Genomic DNA, 20,251 nt, shown 5'->3' on the forward strand with positions numbered 1-20,251 from the left:
TTTTTTAATTACAGAACATAGAAAATTACAAACATAAATTTATTACAAAACAATTTATTATTCATCTACATTTTGTGCGTGTGAAAGGGATTTGAAAAAATCATGATGTTCTGGTGGTATGTATCGTAATAGGTCAATCATGTCCTTAAATTTTGCTGTTGTAACTTGCCTAATATTTTTATACAATGGTGCCAATACAATATTTTTGAACCTTTTTGGTCTACCCCGACGTGGTAATAAATTCAGAACTTTAAAATTTTCATTCATGGATGTCATATAAAAAATTTTATATGGTTCATTTCTGACAAAACGCATCTAACATATTCTTAACCAGTTTACTGATTCTCATCAGAATTTTTTACTCTTTTAAAAATTGCGTCTTCTAATAATTTTGTCGATACAAAATCTTCCTGTCTCATTTCATTTAGAATAAAATTATTACCCTTCCGACACTTTTTAATAATCATGTAATATTATTGGGCAACGTATAGTAAATTATTTTTTTAATGCCATTTCTACCACGGCAAAATCTCTATCATTTGGTAAAAACGAATGTCCTGATATTAAAAAATTATGATCTATAATTTCTACATTATTATCCAAAGCTTGGACAATTTTCAACCACATTAAAGCTACTTTAATGTTTCTATTTTGCCCGGTGCACATGTCACTGTCAGCTATGATGTGTTTTTCACTTCTTAATTTTTTAATATGTTTTAAGATGCATGAAACAATAACTTGATGTAACTATAAATGGAGTTGGGCCACTTTCAAACTACACGGCTCAGTTATTCAATTAATTCGGAAAACTTATGTGTAAAAAATGTATCGTATTTTCTCTGAATACAAGCAATCTGAAGTGCTTCACTGATAAATAACATGAAATTGTACATGTATCAATGGTAACCGGCAAAAAATTGAAAAACGGAGTTAGGTCACTTTCAAAATAAACGGCTCAATTATTAATACACTTTCTGTCGTTGGTAGAAAAATTACGAATTAATCTGATTGCAATAAAATTTTACACTTGAATAAAACTGTATTTAAAGTTGAACTGTCATTTATTTACTCTTAGAAAAAAAAAAAGTCAATTGGCCACAGATTCAAAACCGTTACTCGGGGAATCCGATTTGTCTATGACGTCATACACGCAACTCCCATCCGCGTACTGGCGACATTTGAAGAAACACCTCGACGTACGTATCATCAAACTGACAGCTGCAAAAAATATTAATAACTAGACATGGGTAACTCAATTAATATCAATGACTTGCAGATCAGCTCACGGCACACATGTGTGAAGATCAGTGATCAGCTGGCCACTCAGCTCAATTTATACCTATCGACTCAGTTATAGTACATAGCAGTTGAATAACCAAACTAGCATTTGACAGCGATACGACCTGATGATGAGGTCGAAATGTATGCGCTAGTTTCGTTATTGTCTAGTCACTCATGAAGACCACGTCATTTGAATGAAAACACTGATGCCGGCAACTTATTCCATTTTTTCTCATATGCCAATAAAACATTAGCTACCCTTATTACAAAATATCATTAGTTTATCTAACAAATAAAAAAAAATAGCGTAATGACCGTCATGTTTTTTTTTAATTTAGTAATATAAGAGGCTTTGGCGAATTGCGACCATACCGCCTCATAAGCCTTCCAATTAATACACATTACATCTAATCATCTACATTGTTTCTTAAACATATGTCGGTCAACTTAAACATCACCATCCTCGTCAGAAGACGGGTAAGCCATGATAGTGATTATCTGACTGACATTAACCGTCATGTTTGACATTTAATATTTCTATATAGATAATTTAGGCGTTCATGAGATATACGATATAGGCGATTGAGACTAGATAAGGGTAGCAGAGTTCTCTTGCTTAATAATAAAAATCACTAACCTGGTCGTTCCACAGCAACCAAAGAAGTCCTTTCGATAGTATGTTCGTGTTTCCAATGAAAAAACATCTTTTCGATAACCGCAATAACCAAAGCTATCATGAAAATACTGATCCCAAATAATATTGTATAAAGAGCCATTTAAATATATCTAATATGTGATATAAATACATTTTCCAACTTGTAATAAATAAAACTTGAATAAATATAAAAAAGTAATGACATTTTGACATTACCTAAATAAGGTATTTTTTTTTAATTTCGCTCCTTTATTAAAGGCTTTTTTCAATACAGCCAATTTAACATGCATTTTAATTTTCTTATTTTTTTTATACTGTTAAAATTCATTTAATTTTAAAGTTACAAATTATATATTTTTACATGTTAATATAGTTTTTTTAATGCATACTAATAATTGAAATTACAAAACCTAATCAGAACGTCATAAAACCTTTTACCTATTTGAAATTTTGTTGATAAAAAAAGTTGTTTCGTCAAAATCAAAGTTGTGTTTTGCCGCTTTGCCAGCGTAATTCCAGTAATCTGTAATTTTAAAGTTGTTGTGAGATGTTACAATGAAAAATAAAAAGGGAACTATTTCGAGATTGACCCGAAATGAATTTTAATGATTTTGGTAAGAATATTACAACTAATATTTTGTTCTTGCCTTCATTTTCAATTATTAAGATGGTCGTTAAATTAAATTTTTCATTTATTTTAATCATTATCTATGTAATGTTTAAAAATAACTTCTTAGCCAACAAAACAGCGAAACTAATTCGAGTTATATCGCAAAGGTAGGAAACTTAACCAACATTTTCCTAATTTAACATTTTATTTTAGTATTTAGATTATTAATTATGCGTAATGAGCAAAGGCTCTTTTTCGCGTACGTTTACTGCGTTGCCACGCTTCTGTAGCCATTATCTGCTTGACTGATTTTAACGAGTGTCATTCAGTTCGTATTCTTCCCCTCAGTGTTATGGGACATCTGAATTCGCCAAAATAGCGAAGTGATCGCTCCCCATAGACATCCGTATTTGCGGATTGCCTACTTTTACCCGTCAGAAGAAGGGACACACAAAACAAGGATATTTCCCCGATCTTATGCGTCCCTTCTTCCATCAAAGTTATCTTTCCCATGCTTTTCTAATAAGATAAGGATGAAAGGGAAGAGGCTTAAAATTTTGCCTACAACAAGTACTCATCAGGCGAAATATGGCATTACTTCCAATTTACATCTGTCTTCTGTGAGGTCGTGGTATTGCACCGGTCGAGCCGGCCCATTCGTTCAACAGATATCGCTGTAGTCTACAACTGGTTTTTTGTTGTAATTTATTTAATTACAGCGCATCAGGTGACTTTAAAATATCAAGTAGCGATCGCAATAGCTGTTATAAAAAGCAAACCAAATAATATAACAATAGAGCAATATATAAATCGAATAAGAAATAAAATCGATAAAATGGATTTCGATTCGGACATCACTATATGCAGTGATGATTTCAAATTTGGTGATGAAACAGTAATAGATGATGGAATAACGATTAATGTTGATGAACATCTTAATGATTCGCAAACAACAAACGTCAGTGTGAATCTTCTAGAAGGATTGAACATGGATATTAATATAATAGACAACACAGAAGTTGTTACAATTCCAACAAATAATATGGAAGTTAATCAAATTATTAACGAGGTATTTTTTGCAATTTCTTCAAATGCTATCTTTTAGTTAAATAAAACACAGCGATGTGTAGGGTTGCCAGGTCGCCAAACCTACTAGTCGGACAGATCAGCCAGTTTGGCCGGACATTTGGGTAGAAAGGTCGAAGGACATCCTATATTATTTAGGATTTTGTCTCAGTATTAATAGGTACACTCTCGTTTGGGAAATGTAAAAAGCCTAACAAAAGCCGAAAAACCGTTTATTTTGGCCGGACACGCGATCAAAAAGCCTGCCTATGTCCGGCTTTATCCGGACGCCTGGCAACGCTAGCGATGTGTGCATTTAACGTTTTCAAAGTATTTTGGCGGCTCAAGGTCATGTGCCCTCCCCCCGCATCTCGCTACATACACATTAGCTTAGGCTTGCTGAGTGAAAGCAAATACCTACTGCTTGCTATCGCTCGGTGTCGCTGACGCCAACATTTGCGTGCAACGCCAACGTGTATAGGGCTCATTTGGCGTAGCTTGTCACAACTCGTCGTCGCACGCGCGCTCCGCCTTTTTGGAAATTCATAACTTGTCTACATTAGCCACTTGCATTGATTTGCTCAACATATACCTGTCTCCCCTCGACAAACCTCGGCCAATATATACCCGCAATAAAATGATGACTCACGTGAAGAGCCGCAGATATCTGAAAACTAATATACGAAATTGTATGCGCTTTTTACATGTCTTTCGTATCTATTCAATTATCTTGACCTCACCTTGTTACCATTGCTCTTAAATCTCATAGTTTTAATATTTTTGTACTTAAGCCCTCTACACACATAAAGTTATTACAGAATTCCGTTAAAACTGAAGATGTGTAGTGGGCGTTATAAACGAGTATAGAGTTGCCTAATATTAAGTGACCGGCTGTTACATTCACAATACCTGTGAAAGTGTAAATCGTTTGTTAAGGTTAGTTTCCACTGTAATAAATGTTAAACAGTGTTGACGTTGATTATCTCAGTAAGAAAGTCTGTTTATTACAAGTGGTTATCATAATTAAGATGCAAGAGTGTTGCCAATCGATAATCAAAGGGGAGGGTTTCTAAAATCTTTTTTTTTTTTTTAATTCCAAAGAGAATGCTTTGAGTTATGCAGGATTGTAGATTTAGATTATGTATTTTAAATTATATTTTACAGATTAACATTGAAGAAGAAAATACACAAACAACTTTTTGTGAAGACATACAAAGTCAAAAAATATTAGACGAAGATCAATTAATTTTATTAAGTTTAAATGAACATAACACTAATAAATTAGACAACGAACATATCAATAGAAATAACCGTTACAAAGGTGTTGGGAAAGAAAATATTTTAAACGATATTCATAATGTCCAAAGCTTACAATTTGATTCTGAACAAACTGAACTTTATAATTATAATAACGATCAAATTAACAGAAACACTAACAAAGATAATACACAATATATATCTTTACCTTCGCAAGTAAAATTAAATAATTCAAATAAATTAACAATAGAAAATAACACACAAATGATATTTGATTCACAAAAAACGGAATTATATAGTTTTCAAGAATTTATAAATGCACCAAAACATGATTTTACTAAAAAAGATAAATTAAAAAACACTTTTATTTCACAACAAGATAATACGAAAAATAAAAATGAATTTAAAGATTATAAAACAACCAATATTACAGATAAACAAATAATATTCGATACACAACAAAGCCAACCAAATAGTACTCAAGATTTCACAGAAAACTTTACATATATAAGTCAGAGCCAAAGTCAATTTATAGAAGTAGAAAAAAATCAATTATATAAAATGAAAGACTATACAAATACGAAACAAACACTATTAAATAATACAGAAAAAAACGATACAAATATAACACCAATTAATGAAAATGTGGGTATAAATAAAATAATCCAAAATGGAGATAATAATAAATTTTATATACAATCAAATAATCAAATATTAGATAGACAAAACGATGAAATTATCACATTTAAAGATATTGAAATAAATAAAGTTAATAATAAAAGTGATCTAGATAAAATAAATAGTCTAATTCAAGAACAAAATGACGATGAAATGTACGAAATTGATTTCACAGATAATATAGATCAAAATTCTCAATTCGAAATAGTACCGTTTAAAGTCATAGAGGAATTGAATAGATTAAAAATATATTTAGAGAGAAAAAATAAAGAAACTGATGGATCTTGGTCAGATTCTGGATATAAAAGTGATTCACAAAGCAGAAGTTCATTTAAATCTCGTAAGTTTATTGTGGACTAGTTACATCTCTTTCCATCCGACTATAATATCTTCCTTCTCTTTCGTGTAACGAAATGTGGAAGAATTTGGTCTTTAATTAGATCAGTCTCTCTTTTCCTCTCCACATTATTGGAACAAAGTTCCTTATCTCGCGTTGTGAAAGGGGGCTAGACGGAAAAAATTCTTACGAAAAGTTGTCACGACACTTTTTGCTATAGTAAGTATGTTAACGACGAATGAGCGCTACTTCACCATGGCAACGACGTGACAATATATAACGAAAATTCATAGAAATAAAATGTACTTCTTGTGAAGACTTAAGTTTTTTATTCATAGAATAAACATTGGTTCCTTCACTAATTAATAGAAAGGAACTTCGTTCCATCCATCGTCCCTTGACACCTCTCAAGTTTTTTTTTTTATATCTTTTGTCTCTCTCATGTAACGAAATTTGTTTAAACTTGCCTTATTTAATGCATAAGACAATATGTCTAAATACATGTTTTGAGGCAGTAGAAACTCATAGTTATAAATTTATAGATCAACAAACCCAAGATACTTTGGTGAACCATTCAGCAAGAAGTCTACTAGAATTTATTTTGAACAGTCCTTTAATTTTGGCTACAAAAGACATTGTCATTGACATGTCTTGGGTAAGTAAATAAATGCGAATGTTTGGATGGATGGATGGATGTTTATTTGAAGGTATCTACAAAACGACTTAACAGATCTAGATGAAATTTGGCACAGATGTAGAACATAGTCTGGAAGAACACCTATGTTAATTATTAAGTTTTTTTTTTTAATTTTACGCACGGAGTCGGGGGTTACAGTTTGTCATAAATATTAGTGATCAACTCATTTAACAACTCATTTCATTTCAATTCATTTAACAGTAAGGATTTTATTGCAACCAGTGCCTTAAAAGAGATTTCTACGGCGCCCCCCCCCCCTTTTTACAATGCCTTTAGGGAGGTTACATAAGATTTTATAATTCGCAGACATGTGGCGCCCCTTTCTATGTAACGTCGTTAACTAACCAAACTGTCCCCTTAGACATTGATAGACGTCAGCAACATCAGTTGCAGGAATTGTCCTCAGTCAGTGAAATACCACGACCTTACAGAAAAGACCTTAAGTTGAAGTAATTCTACGTACAGTCTGATGAGTGAGTGCTGCAGGACTCATTTTAGTCCTCTTTCCCTTCCCACACTTTTCTTATAAGGAAAGGATGGGAAGGGGAGGTTGATTTGATGGAGGAGATGCATAAGGTTAAATATTCTCTTTTTGTGCGTCTCCTCCTTCGTAGATTGAGGGTAGGCAACGCATCTGTAATTAAGAATGTCAATGGGCAGCGGTCGCTTCGCCATTTCGGCGAATTCATGTGGCCTTGCTCGTTATTGGCGTATTAGTTATTAAGAAACTTATAAACTTTAAGGTTATTTTGATTTATCTTATAAATTAACATTTATTTTAACAGGTATTAGGTCGTTTAATAGATAAATTGTATGTTGAAGAGAAATACTTTTTATTTTTAGAAGAAGTTCTATCTTCAATTGATAATTTACTTAAAGATATTTACGAAACAGAATCATATGATGAAGATGTAAGTTTAAATTGATTTTTTTTTACACCAATAAATCTGCCTTTAATCTATGACACATCTAATCTTCTATATCTATCTATATATATAAAAGAAAGTTGTGTTAGTTACACCATTTATAACTCAAGAACGGCTGAATCGATTTGACTGAAAATTGGTGGGCATGTAGCTTAGAACCAGGAATAGGACATAGGATAATTTTTACCCCGTTTTCTTTTTCTTTTTTTTTATTCCGCGCGGACGGAGTCGCGGGTAAAAGCTAGTATGAATATAAATGACACCTCACTAGTCAAAATGGGTCCAGTTAAGGTTCCAGGTAACAATGGTATTTTCTTTTATATATATAGATTTTGTTTTCATATGGTCTTATTTTTAATTTGAACTATAAACAAAATTTCAGTTACTCAAAAAAGACAGCAACATCAATCGCCTTTTCCTCTTGAATAGATCGAGTCATATAATAAAATATACAATCGAAAAAATAACAAATATATTAGAAAAATATCTAATTCAAATAACAAATGATTTAATAGAAATATCTAATACAAATTTAACGGAGAACTTGTCTTATATACTTCATATATTGGAATGTCTTTTAAAAAGACATACAATAATTAAAAATAAAAACACGCAAATATTGAACACTCAAAGTACTCAAGAAGAAAAGTATTTAAGGAAAAGTTCTATAAGTGATATTTGGAGAAAGAAATGGAATCCAAATTGTACAACGGTCACAAACGATACTTCTGTTGATGCAAAGAGTATAGAAATTAAATGCATGGAGGTTTTAAATAAAATAATAGTACAATCTATGGATGGATATAGCTTAATATCATTTGCAGCACTACAATGTTTTAATTTGTTACAATCTTGATTATTAAATTAGTTAGATTTATACTTGTCTTTTTTTATTTCATATACCAAAATTATACATTATCCCTGAGTTATATCTTAGTAGCCTATGTGGTCTTCTAGACTATGTTCTACATCTGTATCAAATTTCATCAAGATCTGTTGAGACGTTCCGGAGATACCTTCAAACAAACATCTATCTAAACATTTGCATTTATAATATTAAAGTAAGATTAATATATTAAATCTGATTCTTTGGATGGACAGATGGATTTTTGTTTGAAGATATCATTATAAGAGTTCAATGAATCGTGATGAAATTTGTCAAAGATGTAGAACATAGTCTGGAAGAACACAGAGGCAGCTTAATAAGTTTTTGTTTGGACCAAGTGGCGGGTAAAAGCTAGGTGTCTTCTTACTAATATTATAAATGCAAATGTTTGTATGTATGGATGTTTGTTTGTTAAGATACAAAGTAATGTAACGATACTATACTTATTATAAAATATTATAAATGCTAAAGTGGATGTTTCGAAGGATGTTTTTAGAAGGTATCTTCGGAAAGTCTGCATGGATCTGGATGAAATTTGGCAGAGGTGAAGATCTTATTTGGAAGAATGCATAGACCACTAATTAAGTTTTTTTAATCCCGCGTAAAATAGTTAGTTTACAAAAAAAACAAAGAAACATCATCACAGTCGTCGTTTGTTTTGTTTACGTTTCGATTTTGTTTTGACAGTTAAAGATCATAGAGTATGAAACGTATAGTTGCCACTTCAATGGAAAAGAGTTGTCACCGAAGATATGCTCTAATAAGAATAGCTATTATTTATAAATAGTAGGAAATTATCTCAGCGGTATTTGATCATTAAATAATTTTATAATTAAAAATCACATTTGATTGGAGAAATCCACAAGGTACGAAGCTGACAGCACATTGCACATTAGCAGGAAAATAAATCTCTTCAAACAATAAGGTAGTCAAACAAAACTGCTTAATTATTTAAAACGTTAAATTGCTATTTATTAATCATGATTAATTTTCGCTTAATTAAAAAAATCCCATTTAAGGTTGAAATACTTGAGTTTTTCGTTTACTTTACTGTACCCTTTATTGGAACTACCTTCTAAAAATAAATAATTACCCGAATTTCACAAAGTTTAATATAAATTAAAATAGGAACCACCCTTAAGATCTGGTAAACATATAAAACATTATATTATGTTACTGAATTAAAATGAAAACTTTGGCAGTAAAATGTTTTGTGGCATTACCCACTTTTAACTTACTCTTTGGTCAATTCGACAATGCTTGAATACCGTCGCCGTCATTTTTATTTTACCTGACCTTCCCGACCTTCCGTTCAATCGTACTTGATACTACCCGACAAGAATGCTGAATGTGTTATAAAATAACGAAGGGTTTCTAAAAATGCACGAAAAACAACACATGTAGTTAAAAAACTATGCCAAAAAGCTATTAATATGGAAAAAGCCTAAGTTTTACAGGCACATTTATTGTTCATTGTCTACCCACGCCATTATTTCGCATACGTGATGTGAAGTGTTTTATTTAATTATATTGGACTATAAAAAACGATATTATGAATTTATTCACCTAAAAAGAAGCATTTATTAGTTTATTACTGAAATAGAAGTGCATAGGTTTAGAAAAAGGAAGTATCGACCACGTCAGGTACCGCCATATTTTTTTTAATAATAGTTTTTATTAGATGCACAACTTAATGGAGCATAAATAAATATACATAAAGTAAGATTTGAACATTAATAAAGTTTTTGCAATCCTTGAACTAATGTATTTTTGTGGGTAGTTAAAATTTTTCATAAAATGATGGTACTCAAAAATAATTTTATTACGTCTACACGTTAAGTATCGCCACTTAAACATTATATATAAAAGGAATTTAACATAAACCAAAATTATAATTACATTTTTAATTAATCAAACCCTTGTGTTAGGTTATGATGCAATAGAAAGGGAAGTCATTGGCTCCTTTAATACAAGTGAACCTAGTTAAGGAGCCAATGCGATACTGATGCTGTAATAATTTAAGTATGCATTAAAGAATCATATATAGCTATTTTAATACTTAAAATATGAAATTTAATTCAGAGTTTACAAGTAAAATTAAAAAAGAATTAGTTGATTTATTAGTTTTTGAATTTTTTTATAATACCCACAATATATTGTTATGATGCATTTACAATTCCTCAAACTGATTAAAAGTGAATTTAAAAGGTGTATATTAATATAATAATAAATGTTAATTCCAAAATTATTTTCTTCTAATATAATTTAAAGTGGTTAATGCCTACATAATTCTAAACTAAAAAAAATAGTTTACAACCTAGCATATCCCAGCTTTAGGGTAGACAGAAAATATTTTAACCCAGGTTATTGTGCATTAAACTGCAGCCATAACTTATCTGAGGAGGGTAGTTCTAGTTAGATAAAACATCTGAAAAAAACTTACTGTGGATATCACAATCAATCCACTGGTTGAGTTACGCATTGAAGATAAAATAGATTTTATGTACAAGATTTATGAATTAATTTAATAGATTCAGCGATATGGCAAAATTTTAGTAACTAAATGACCACTAAGAGCGTTGGTTGCTCTGGGGTTCAGCACATGACTTGCAATTTGCAGGTCCATGGTTCGAATCCTGCCATGTACAAAGTGTTTTTCGAGTTTCGATTTACATATGTACATTTATCCGACATTCTTATGGTGAAGGAAAACATCGTGATGCTGCACATGTCTGAGAAGAAATTCAAAGATATGTGTGAAATCAACCCGCACTTGGCCAGCGTGGTTGACTATGACCTAGCCTAAGTTAGGGTTGGCTCAGAGCCCCTCGTTGGGGATGTGTAGTGAGCTGATGATGAAATGACCACTAGTTAATATTACCACATAAAAAAATCTAACTACCCTCTTTCTCAATTGTCTATGATGTTCTTGATGTTGGTTTTTTTAATTAATTTTTTTATGAATATTTTCAGGTGTGTAAAATGAGAGAATAAAGACCAACAAAATGGAAGACACTGCACAGATTGCGTTCAATGTAAATGTCAAAGTTGAAGAGATAGAAGATGAAATAAATATACAAGAAACAAATTTAACTAATAAAGACAATGTTAGCACAAGACCGACAAATAAAAAGTCTATCTACACTCAAGTTATTAGTATTGCTGATTCGGAAGATGAGAATGTAACAAGTGAGAATTCTAATTCAGCTTCAGATGTGTCAAGATGTAACCAGGAGGACAATTCAAGTGAAATTCCAGCTTCAAGCAGCGGAATTTACTATGAATCTAGTCATTCTTCCGATTTAGGTATTTATAGTTTATTGTTTATTAGCTGCTACTAAGTATTTGTTGCAATATTACATTAAAGTGTTTTACAATAGGTTCTGTTAAAAAGGCAAACGAGCAAACGGACACCTGTATTCCCAGTAAATAGCGAGTTGCCCATAGATATCCTCAAATGCAAATGTGTTGCCTACCTTTAATCAACGGAGGAGAGGATGCACAGAAAGAGGATATTTCCTCTTACTGAGTCCCCTCTTCCGCCAAATCCACTTCCTCGTTCCATTGTTTCCCCCCTTTTCTTATTAGCTTCTTTAGAAGACTCATATTGGACCTCTGGAACCACACTCATTAGGCGAAACGTGGAATTACTTTGATAGATGCCCATTTATGCACTCAACAAATATTGTTGTTGCGGGATCTACCACTGTTTGTGCCAATCATTGGTGGTTTAGTGGTTTTTCTACACAAATCAAAGGATGTTTGCTAAACATGGGGATGCCTGTTAATGTTGAGTGTTTGGTACATTGTTTGATGATAGTGGCTGTTTGTAGCAAACACCAAGAGTCTGGGGCTGTCATTAAGGTTCCATTAAATTTCCAAAATGGAGTAATTTTATATTTTTTTTAGAAATAAACTTGTCTCTTTCTTTGGAAAATTCTACCAAAGTTTCATCAAAATCTAACCAATGGTTTAGTAATATATATCGCCTCTTTACAAGAACAACCTGATATTTTTAAACCACAACTTTAGAGGAAAGCCATTTTTAACATTTAAGTTAATGTTGATAAATTCTAAAATATTGATAATTTTACCGTCGGAAAACAATAAAATTGTTGCGGTAATTAATGTGTAAAATTAATTTATCAACGCTTAAATGTTTGAAATAGCTCTCCTGTAAAGTTGTGGTTTTAAAAATATCACGTTGTTCTTGTAAAGAGGCGATATAAAAACATTAATTTTCATTAATTTCATATATGTACTTGATAATTAACATATACTGTTTCAGGGAATGATAAAAGATACTATATAATTCATAAAAAAATGTTATACACTTTAACAAGAGACACGATATTAAAAGGTATCGAAGAACAATCTAAAACATTGACAATTAAATCTGATTTCCTTCTAAATAAAATTATCAGAAATTACCATCAAGAATATAATAATACAACAAGAACAATACACGATAATTTACTCGATAAAGCCATAGAATTATGGAAAAATTGGTATGAATGTAATCCAAAATTAAGAAATACACCAGTTTTATATAAATGTTATGTATGTAATACCGGATGGTGGAGATTAGATCCATTTAGAAACCATATCATCGTACATAAACATCCAAATTTATTAATTTCACTCGAAGAAGTTGGTCAAGAAGCGAACATAATAGCTAGTATTGGTTATCCGAAGAAAACTAAATTAGTTACAGTGAATTCTAGTTGTTGGAAATGTAATAAACCTTTAAAAAATCATGCATTAACAAAATTATCTGCGGAGAAATTTACATGTGAATTATGTCAAATGAAGTTATATTCATCTGTCGGGTTAACATATAAAAATGAAAATATTAAACTTGTATGTACTATATGTTCTGTATACTGTTCTAGTGAAGAGATACTGTACAGACATATGGTTTTATATCATACACCGAAATCAGATGAACCAGCGGTAACAAATACAAAAATATGCAATCTATGCGAAGAGAAATTCTATGTTGCGTCATACCATGATTGTCCGAAGAGATCTAAATTATATAAATGTTATTATTGTTGGAATAAATATACATCAAAGACGTTCCTAAATTTACATATGTCAATGAATAAAGGTTATAGTACATGTCCTGATTGTTCGAAGAAATTTAAACAATGCTATTTGATTGAACATTTATTACACCATTCTAGGAATTATGAAATAGTACAATATTGTTTAAAATGTAAAAATAATGTACTTTATACGAATAATGACTCTTTTCATAACCATATGATAAATCATGGTAATTCAGCACAAAGACGACGTTACACAATTAAGGTATGTCTAATATATAAAATTCTCGTGTCACAGTTTTCGTTCCCGTACTCCTCCGAAACGGCTTCACCGATTCTCATGAAATTTTGTGAGCATATTCAGTAGGTCTGAGAATCGGACAACATCTATTTTTCATAATCCCGGACAGAGCGCGGACGGAGTCGCGTGCGACAGCTAGTTATTTTATAATGTTGTGTCTAAATCTAGCTTTTGTCTGTAAATTCATCTGCTCACTGTAAAAAAAATTATTAAAAATATCTCATATTTTACTTAGGATTATGTTCTATATCTGTGTGAAATTTCTATGTATTGAATGTATTTATAATTAGCTGAATTTAAAAAAAAACTTAGTAGTCTATGTGTTCTTCTAAACTATGATCTAGTTAGTTTTAAAGTCTCGATTTCGGTAACTCCACTGCTGGTGTATTTTACGTGTGACCAGGATCTGGATTCACTCCAGCCAACCCAACACTCCAAATAATCCCAGCAACCCATTGATGCTGTCGGTGATCTTTAGGAGTGTTCTCGGTGAACATCACTCTAAAATGTTTTACCCTGTATTCATACACTTCAGACTTCACTTCATAACATTCAGGGATACTGTTTCTTCGTCACCCATGCACACTGCATACTGGCTGTCCGTAATACCTGTATTAAACAACTGTTTATTCAAATTGCCACGTCTAATAATGGCAGCCATAACTATACGTAGTTGTGCGTTTTAAGTGAAGCAACCTCCTAGTTATCCTCCGGTTAATCTTTGGCAGGTCTTCCTTTGATTGCCTGTGTGTTTTGATCTTGTCCCCTAGGACTCAACAACTCCTAAGTTGCAGTGATTATGTTCTATATATATGCCAAATTTCATCAAGATCCGTTCAGCCATTCCGGAGATACATTCTAGATAGATTAAGAATTAATATTAATAAATAAATTTTTATTATTTCTTTTAGTTTTAATTTAATTTTTATTTATTTCAGATGATGTTACCTTTGAAGTGTGTAAAGGGTGTGATAGTTGAGAGTGGAATACCTCTACAAATAAATAGTAAGTTTTTATAAAACACATATTTAATGATAATAATAATAATGAAGCCATTTTTTTTCATACAGATAAACATAAAATAAAAATAAAATGTACAAAATAACTTACTTCTAAATAGAAAGAAATTCATTTTTTGAAATAAAAAAAAAATTACAATTACTTAAAAAAAAAAATGATATAATTTAAAAAATTTAATTATAGCAAACCGAGCGAGAAACCTTCATAAGCGAGAAAAATATCGCGATTTTAGACTCTCGCTTATCAAGGTTAGACTGTATTGTATAAAGTAATGCTAAATTGTGCTAAATTATCTCTAAGTAAGTCTATATTGTTTAAAAAAAATTACAATGTCTCAGTAGAGTAATATTTCAGGATTATGTTTTTTTTGTATGATAGATTCTTTCTCTGAGTGTTAAAAATAATTTAAGTAAAGACTTTTTTATTTATTTATAAGGCCACTAGTATAATAGTGCTAAAGTTCAGTTTCCTTATATAGAATCTTAGTAATATTATAAATGCGAATGTTGGGATGGATGGATGTATTGTTTGAAAGTATCTCTAGAACAGTTCAACAGATCTTGATGAAAATTGTCACAGATGTAGAATATATTCTGGAAGAACACAAAGGTTACAAATTAAGTTTTTTTTTAATTCTGCGCCAACAGAGTCGCGGGCAACACAATACTAATCTTACTTCTTACTAATATTATAAATGCGAATGTTTAGATGGATGGATGGATGGAAAAGTGTTTGTTTGAAAGTATCTCTAGAATGGTTCAATGTATCTTGATAAAATTTGTCACAAATTTAGAATTACGTTTTTTTTTTTACTTCCGTGCTGACAGAGTCGCTTGCAACAGCTAGTATATAATATATTATAATCAATTTATATTTATATATTTCAGAAAAACTTCTATACAAATATCTCGCTGATATAGATTATATGAATTACACACCACTTGAAATAATTTCTAAAGTTAAAGGAAATAATACAATAATTAATAATTCTGAACGAAATGATATAACTGAAACATCAACAGAAAATACATTAAAACAAATATCAAATGTAGAGAATAAACAAAGTGAGAACCATGAGGAAAATGATGTAACCAAAGAAATAACAGAAAATACTATCAAAGAAATATCAACTGTAGCTAATACAGAGATGGATGACGATATCGAGTCGGATTATGAATCTGACAATTACGCATTTCAAATACAATTAGATGCAGAAATACAAAGAGATATAGAAATAGAAGAACAGATATCAAAAGTATTTAAAGCATCAAAATGTTATAAGAAATTTCTTGATAAAGAAGCCAATGATCCAATAGAAGATATATATAATGATGATGTTTGTATTATTGTTAAAAACGAAGATGTTTTAGTTATATCAGATTCAGACGAAGACAGAGAAAATTCCAAACTAGAAAATACTTGTGATGAAACAAATTCTGTAATGAATATTGATATAAAAAAAGATATAAACAATTCAGATATTGAAATAGAATATGATGAAAGATTTAATTCTAATGATAACGAAATCAGATCATATTTTGATGATGTTACAGTTAAAATTGAACCATGTGATAATACTGAAGAAATATCTAATAATATTGAAATCAAAAAAGAGACAAATAAAGAAAAAGATGTAAAAGATTCAAATGTAATTAATAAAGTGATTAAAAAGGAAAATCTTGATATAGAAGTTAAAGATGAATTTGATGCAGTTAAAAATAAATCTGTGAAAGATTTTTTGAATGAAGTTGAAAAATTAGATTTCAAAGATGTAAAAACTGAATCTTGTATTGATGAAAATGAAGGGATCGACATCCAAAATGTTGAATGCGAAATTGAAATATCCGATTGGAGGATAAATGAAATAGCTGGTTGTAGTAAAAAGAGAAAAGATAAAAACACCAGACATAATGTATGGAAAATTGATGACACTACATATTCATGTTCGGATTGTACATATAAAGGATTTTATAAAAAATATATAGATCATCTTATGTATTGTCAAAGGAAATGTCAAACTTGTACATATTGTAGAAAAACTTTTGACAATATTGAATTATATTTGACACATTTCACGGAACATAAATTAAGATATCTGTCATGTCCTCAATGTTTGAAGAATTTCAGTGTGTTACGTTACCTTATTAATCATATATCATTTCATATAAATGAAATGTATGATATTGTTCCGAATGAAACGGATCAATATGTTCAATATAAGACTTATATATGTCTATTATGTGAAGAATTAGTTGAAATTGATGATTTCTTCATACATTGGGAATCCCATTTGGATTTAAATGAAGGTGGTGTGATGGAAATGTCCGATAGCGAGGCAGATATGAAGAGTGTGATGACACCTGAAATGGTGGAAAAAGCTATAAGTAAGTTTATTTTATTAATAAAAATAAAGACATTATAAGTAATAGAGTGGACATTACTAGTAATTTTACATTTTTAAGCGTATTTAAAAGTACATTTTCATTAGTAACGCTTTTATAAGTGAAATTAGACAACTAAAAGTCTACAGTCAAAAAAATGATATCTGAACCGATGAGTTCTGTAAGAATATATAAAACCTCCTTAGACATAAAGGAAAAGAAAAGAGACAGTTGACAGGGGGGCGCTAGTGTGCTCTCAATTTAGTTTAACTTATACCCACCGGTTCAGATAACCTTGTCGGTCTGTACGTCCCTTTGAACATACACAGATATAGTAAACGAATCTTGAATATCACTCCTGTAACCCAGAGGGGGGTAGGCAGAGATCACAGACCTTTTGTTGTGGCCAAATGAACCTCTGCAATCCACTTTGTCATTTTGGGAGACGGATTGTGACTGATGGTGAGAGTCACCGTCTTTTTCTCCCGGAAATTCACACTTATATGTGGTTTGCATCACGATGTTTTCCTTCATTGTAAGAACATCGTATAAATGTACATATGTAAATCTAAAAACACATTGATACATGGCAGGATTCGAACCCAGGACTTGCAGATTGCAAATCAAGTGCTTTACCCCTAAGCCACCAACCTCTACTACTCTACCATTAATCCTGTTTTGTTTTTTTTTAACTGAGGGTACGAAGTCACGGGCAGAAACTAATAAAATTCTAAAATTAATACTTTAGTATATTTCAGAAATCTTATTGGAGACATCAAGACAAAATAAGAACAAAGTATGTATTGTTTGCTTCAAAAACCATGTTAGAAGAAATGATAGTAAGAGACATTTGATAGAACATCTCCTGCATGAAGCAAAAGTTAACATGACTGCCACTAATTCAAAGCTACGTTGCCCGATGTGCAACCTGGACATCCAGGAGTTAACATCCTGGAGACAACACATGCGAGAGCATGCTCAACTCAGAATGTACCGGTGTAGTTTGTGCCCTAAATATTTTAGTGATTCAAGTAATTATAGTAAACATAGAAAAGTGCATAACCAACATAAATATATATGTGATTTGTGCGGTGGAAAGTTTTGTGCTAAATCAAGTATTATAAAACATCTTGCGGTATGTATTTTTTTTTTCTTAAAGTCTATTTACATTAAAATCTTATCTGTGCCCGATATAGCCTTGGCTCCTAAGTATAAGAGACAAAGTAACAAATTGATGATTTTTACTTTTTTATGTTAAAATCTACCTCTTAGTTTAGTTAACAACATGCACTAAACATAAATACACATTTACATGTGTTAATGTTATTTTTTTGCTAAAGTAAAAAGGTATATGCGGCTTTTTTTCCTATATGGTTGAAACTTTGAGAGCGTCTCTTGTAAAATTGTCAATTTGCACATTGACCCTTATTCGTAAAAGTCATCATTAGACTGAAACATGTACAGTGGGGATTGTTGTCGGTGTTCAACTTCCATTTCGATAAAAATTTTAATGTCTTATACAATTCATACAATAATTAGATTATGTATATCATAATTAGAGGTACAATGCATTCTTTTTATAACAACAAATAGCATTGCCTTTAACTTCTAAAACCTTAGTATATATAACCTGTCACCCGGGGATAGTGTGGTTTATCAAGAATTTTACAAATTGGGTCAGTAATTACAGAGTCATTGTTTGTTTGTCCAAATCTTCCTTCATTATAATATTAGTATAGACAAAATAGCACTTACACAACCCCACCTGATGTTAAATGTGCTCGAAAGGTACGCGATACTTGAAAGTACCCACATTTTACTTAGAAATAATAACTCCGAAAATTTGTTTCAATTTTTTTATTTATGCACTTCATCTCGATGATCCGGCGTTCCTACGATGAAGGAAAACATCGTGATGCTGCATATATTTGAGAAGAAATTCAAAGATATGTGTGATGTCAACCCGCACTTGGCTGTGGTTGACTATGGTTTAGTCACCCCTTAGGGTAGGCTCCGAGCTCCTCAGTAGGGACTTATAGTGATGATGATCTAGAGGTGCCTCTTCGACAAGCGAATGTTGTCAATCAGTTCTCTATATTTTATTTTGCCTCTTGCAAAACAGTTATATGCACAATGATAAAGACATAAAATTTTACACAAAACTTTTGTATTTCATGATTTGTAAGGAAGTTGAAAGAAATAAAGCATTATTTTTTAAGTAGTACACTGCCAGCAGTTGTCACTGTACTTTCATTCTTACTATTATTAGAAATAAGGTGTAAAAACCACATCAATTCCGTAACAATTTCCTTGTTTTTTTTTATCTATAGGTTCATAAACCGATGAATCCTATAAATTGCACTCAATGTCATAAAACATTGTATTCAGAGCATGCACTAAAAAGACATATGCGTGTACGACATTCAGTTAGTCAGTTCGCTTGTACTGTTTGTAAAAGGAAGTTTGTTACGTGCAAACAAAGATGGGACCATATGTGGAATAAGCACAAACTTAGGAAGTACGTAGCTGATTGTCCAATTTGTAATAAGCAATACAGAAGAATTATCGATGTTAAAAACCATATGAGATTGGAGCATGGGTAAGGTGTTGATTTTTTTTTATCCTAACTCAGAGTTACAAGCATACTTAGTGGAGATTTTTAATTTTGACTTTTTGTCTGATGAGTTTGCCAGATTAATTTAAGTCCTTTTTCCATGGCCTTTTCTTATAAAAAAAGGATGGGACGGAGAAGGGAAAGCAAAGGAAGGGGTTAATATTAAATTTCTGTGCGTCCCCTCCTCCATCAGAGGTCTAGCTATAATTGCGAATGTCTAGCTAGTTTGCCACCTAACATAGTAAAAAAAGTTTTTTTGTTATTTTTTTTTTAAATAAAAAAAACATCTTTACACACTTCTTTATGTTAATTTTAACTGTGTCTAATTTGACGTTTTCGTTTCACGGATTAAGATAATATATTTTTAATTTTTATAATTACAGAATAAAAAAACCTGATGATTTTTATAAAAAAAACCTCGAAGGATGTACAGCGAAAGAGAAAGCCAGAAAAAAACCGAAGTAACGGAACAGCATGTGGCATCTAGAAATAAAT

The 20,251-nt window shown here is 31.2% G+C and overlaps 1 protein-coding gene across 1 annotated transcript; it reads left to right on the plus strand.

The window, feature by feature from the left end:
* The first annotated feature begins 12,688 nt into the window (after positions 1-12,688).
* LOC106721318 lies at positions 12,689-20,251 on the plus strand. Its single transcript, XM_014516242.2, has 8 exons — positions 12,689-13,705; positions 14,680-14,746; positions 15,649-16,329; positions 16,474-16,673; positions 16,881-17,145; positions 17,901-18,277; positions 19,473-19,741; positions 20,140-20,251. The coding sequence occupies exons 1-8, from the start codon at positions 12,716-12,718 to the stop codon at positions 20,219-20,221; spliced, it is 2,931 nt and encodes a 976-aa protein (XP_014371728.2). The 5' UTR covers positions 12,689-12,715; the 3' UTR covers positions 20,222-20,251.

The sequence above is a fragment of the Papilio machaon genome, chromosome 29 (genome assembly GCF_912999745.1).
Source record: "Papilio machaon chromosome 29, ilPapMach1.1, whole genome shotgun sequence".
In the NCBI taxonomy this organism is placed as follows: Eukaryota; Metazoa; Arthropoda; class Insecta; order Lepidoptera; family Papilionidae; genus Papilio; species Papilio machaon.

Coding starts and splice junctions, on each gene's coding strand:
- LOC106721318 (XM_014516242.2), top strand. CDS start 12,716: ATGTTATACACTTTAACAAGAGACACGATATTAAAAGGTATCGAAGAA. Junction 13,706..14,679: donor GACGACGTTACACAATTAAG/GTATGTCTAATA, acceptor TATTTATTTCAG/ATGATGTTACCTTTGAAGTG. Junction 18,278..19,472: donor GTATTATAAAACATCTTGCG/GTATGTATTTTT, acceptor TTTTATCTATAG/GTTCATAAACCGATGAATCC.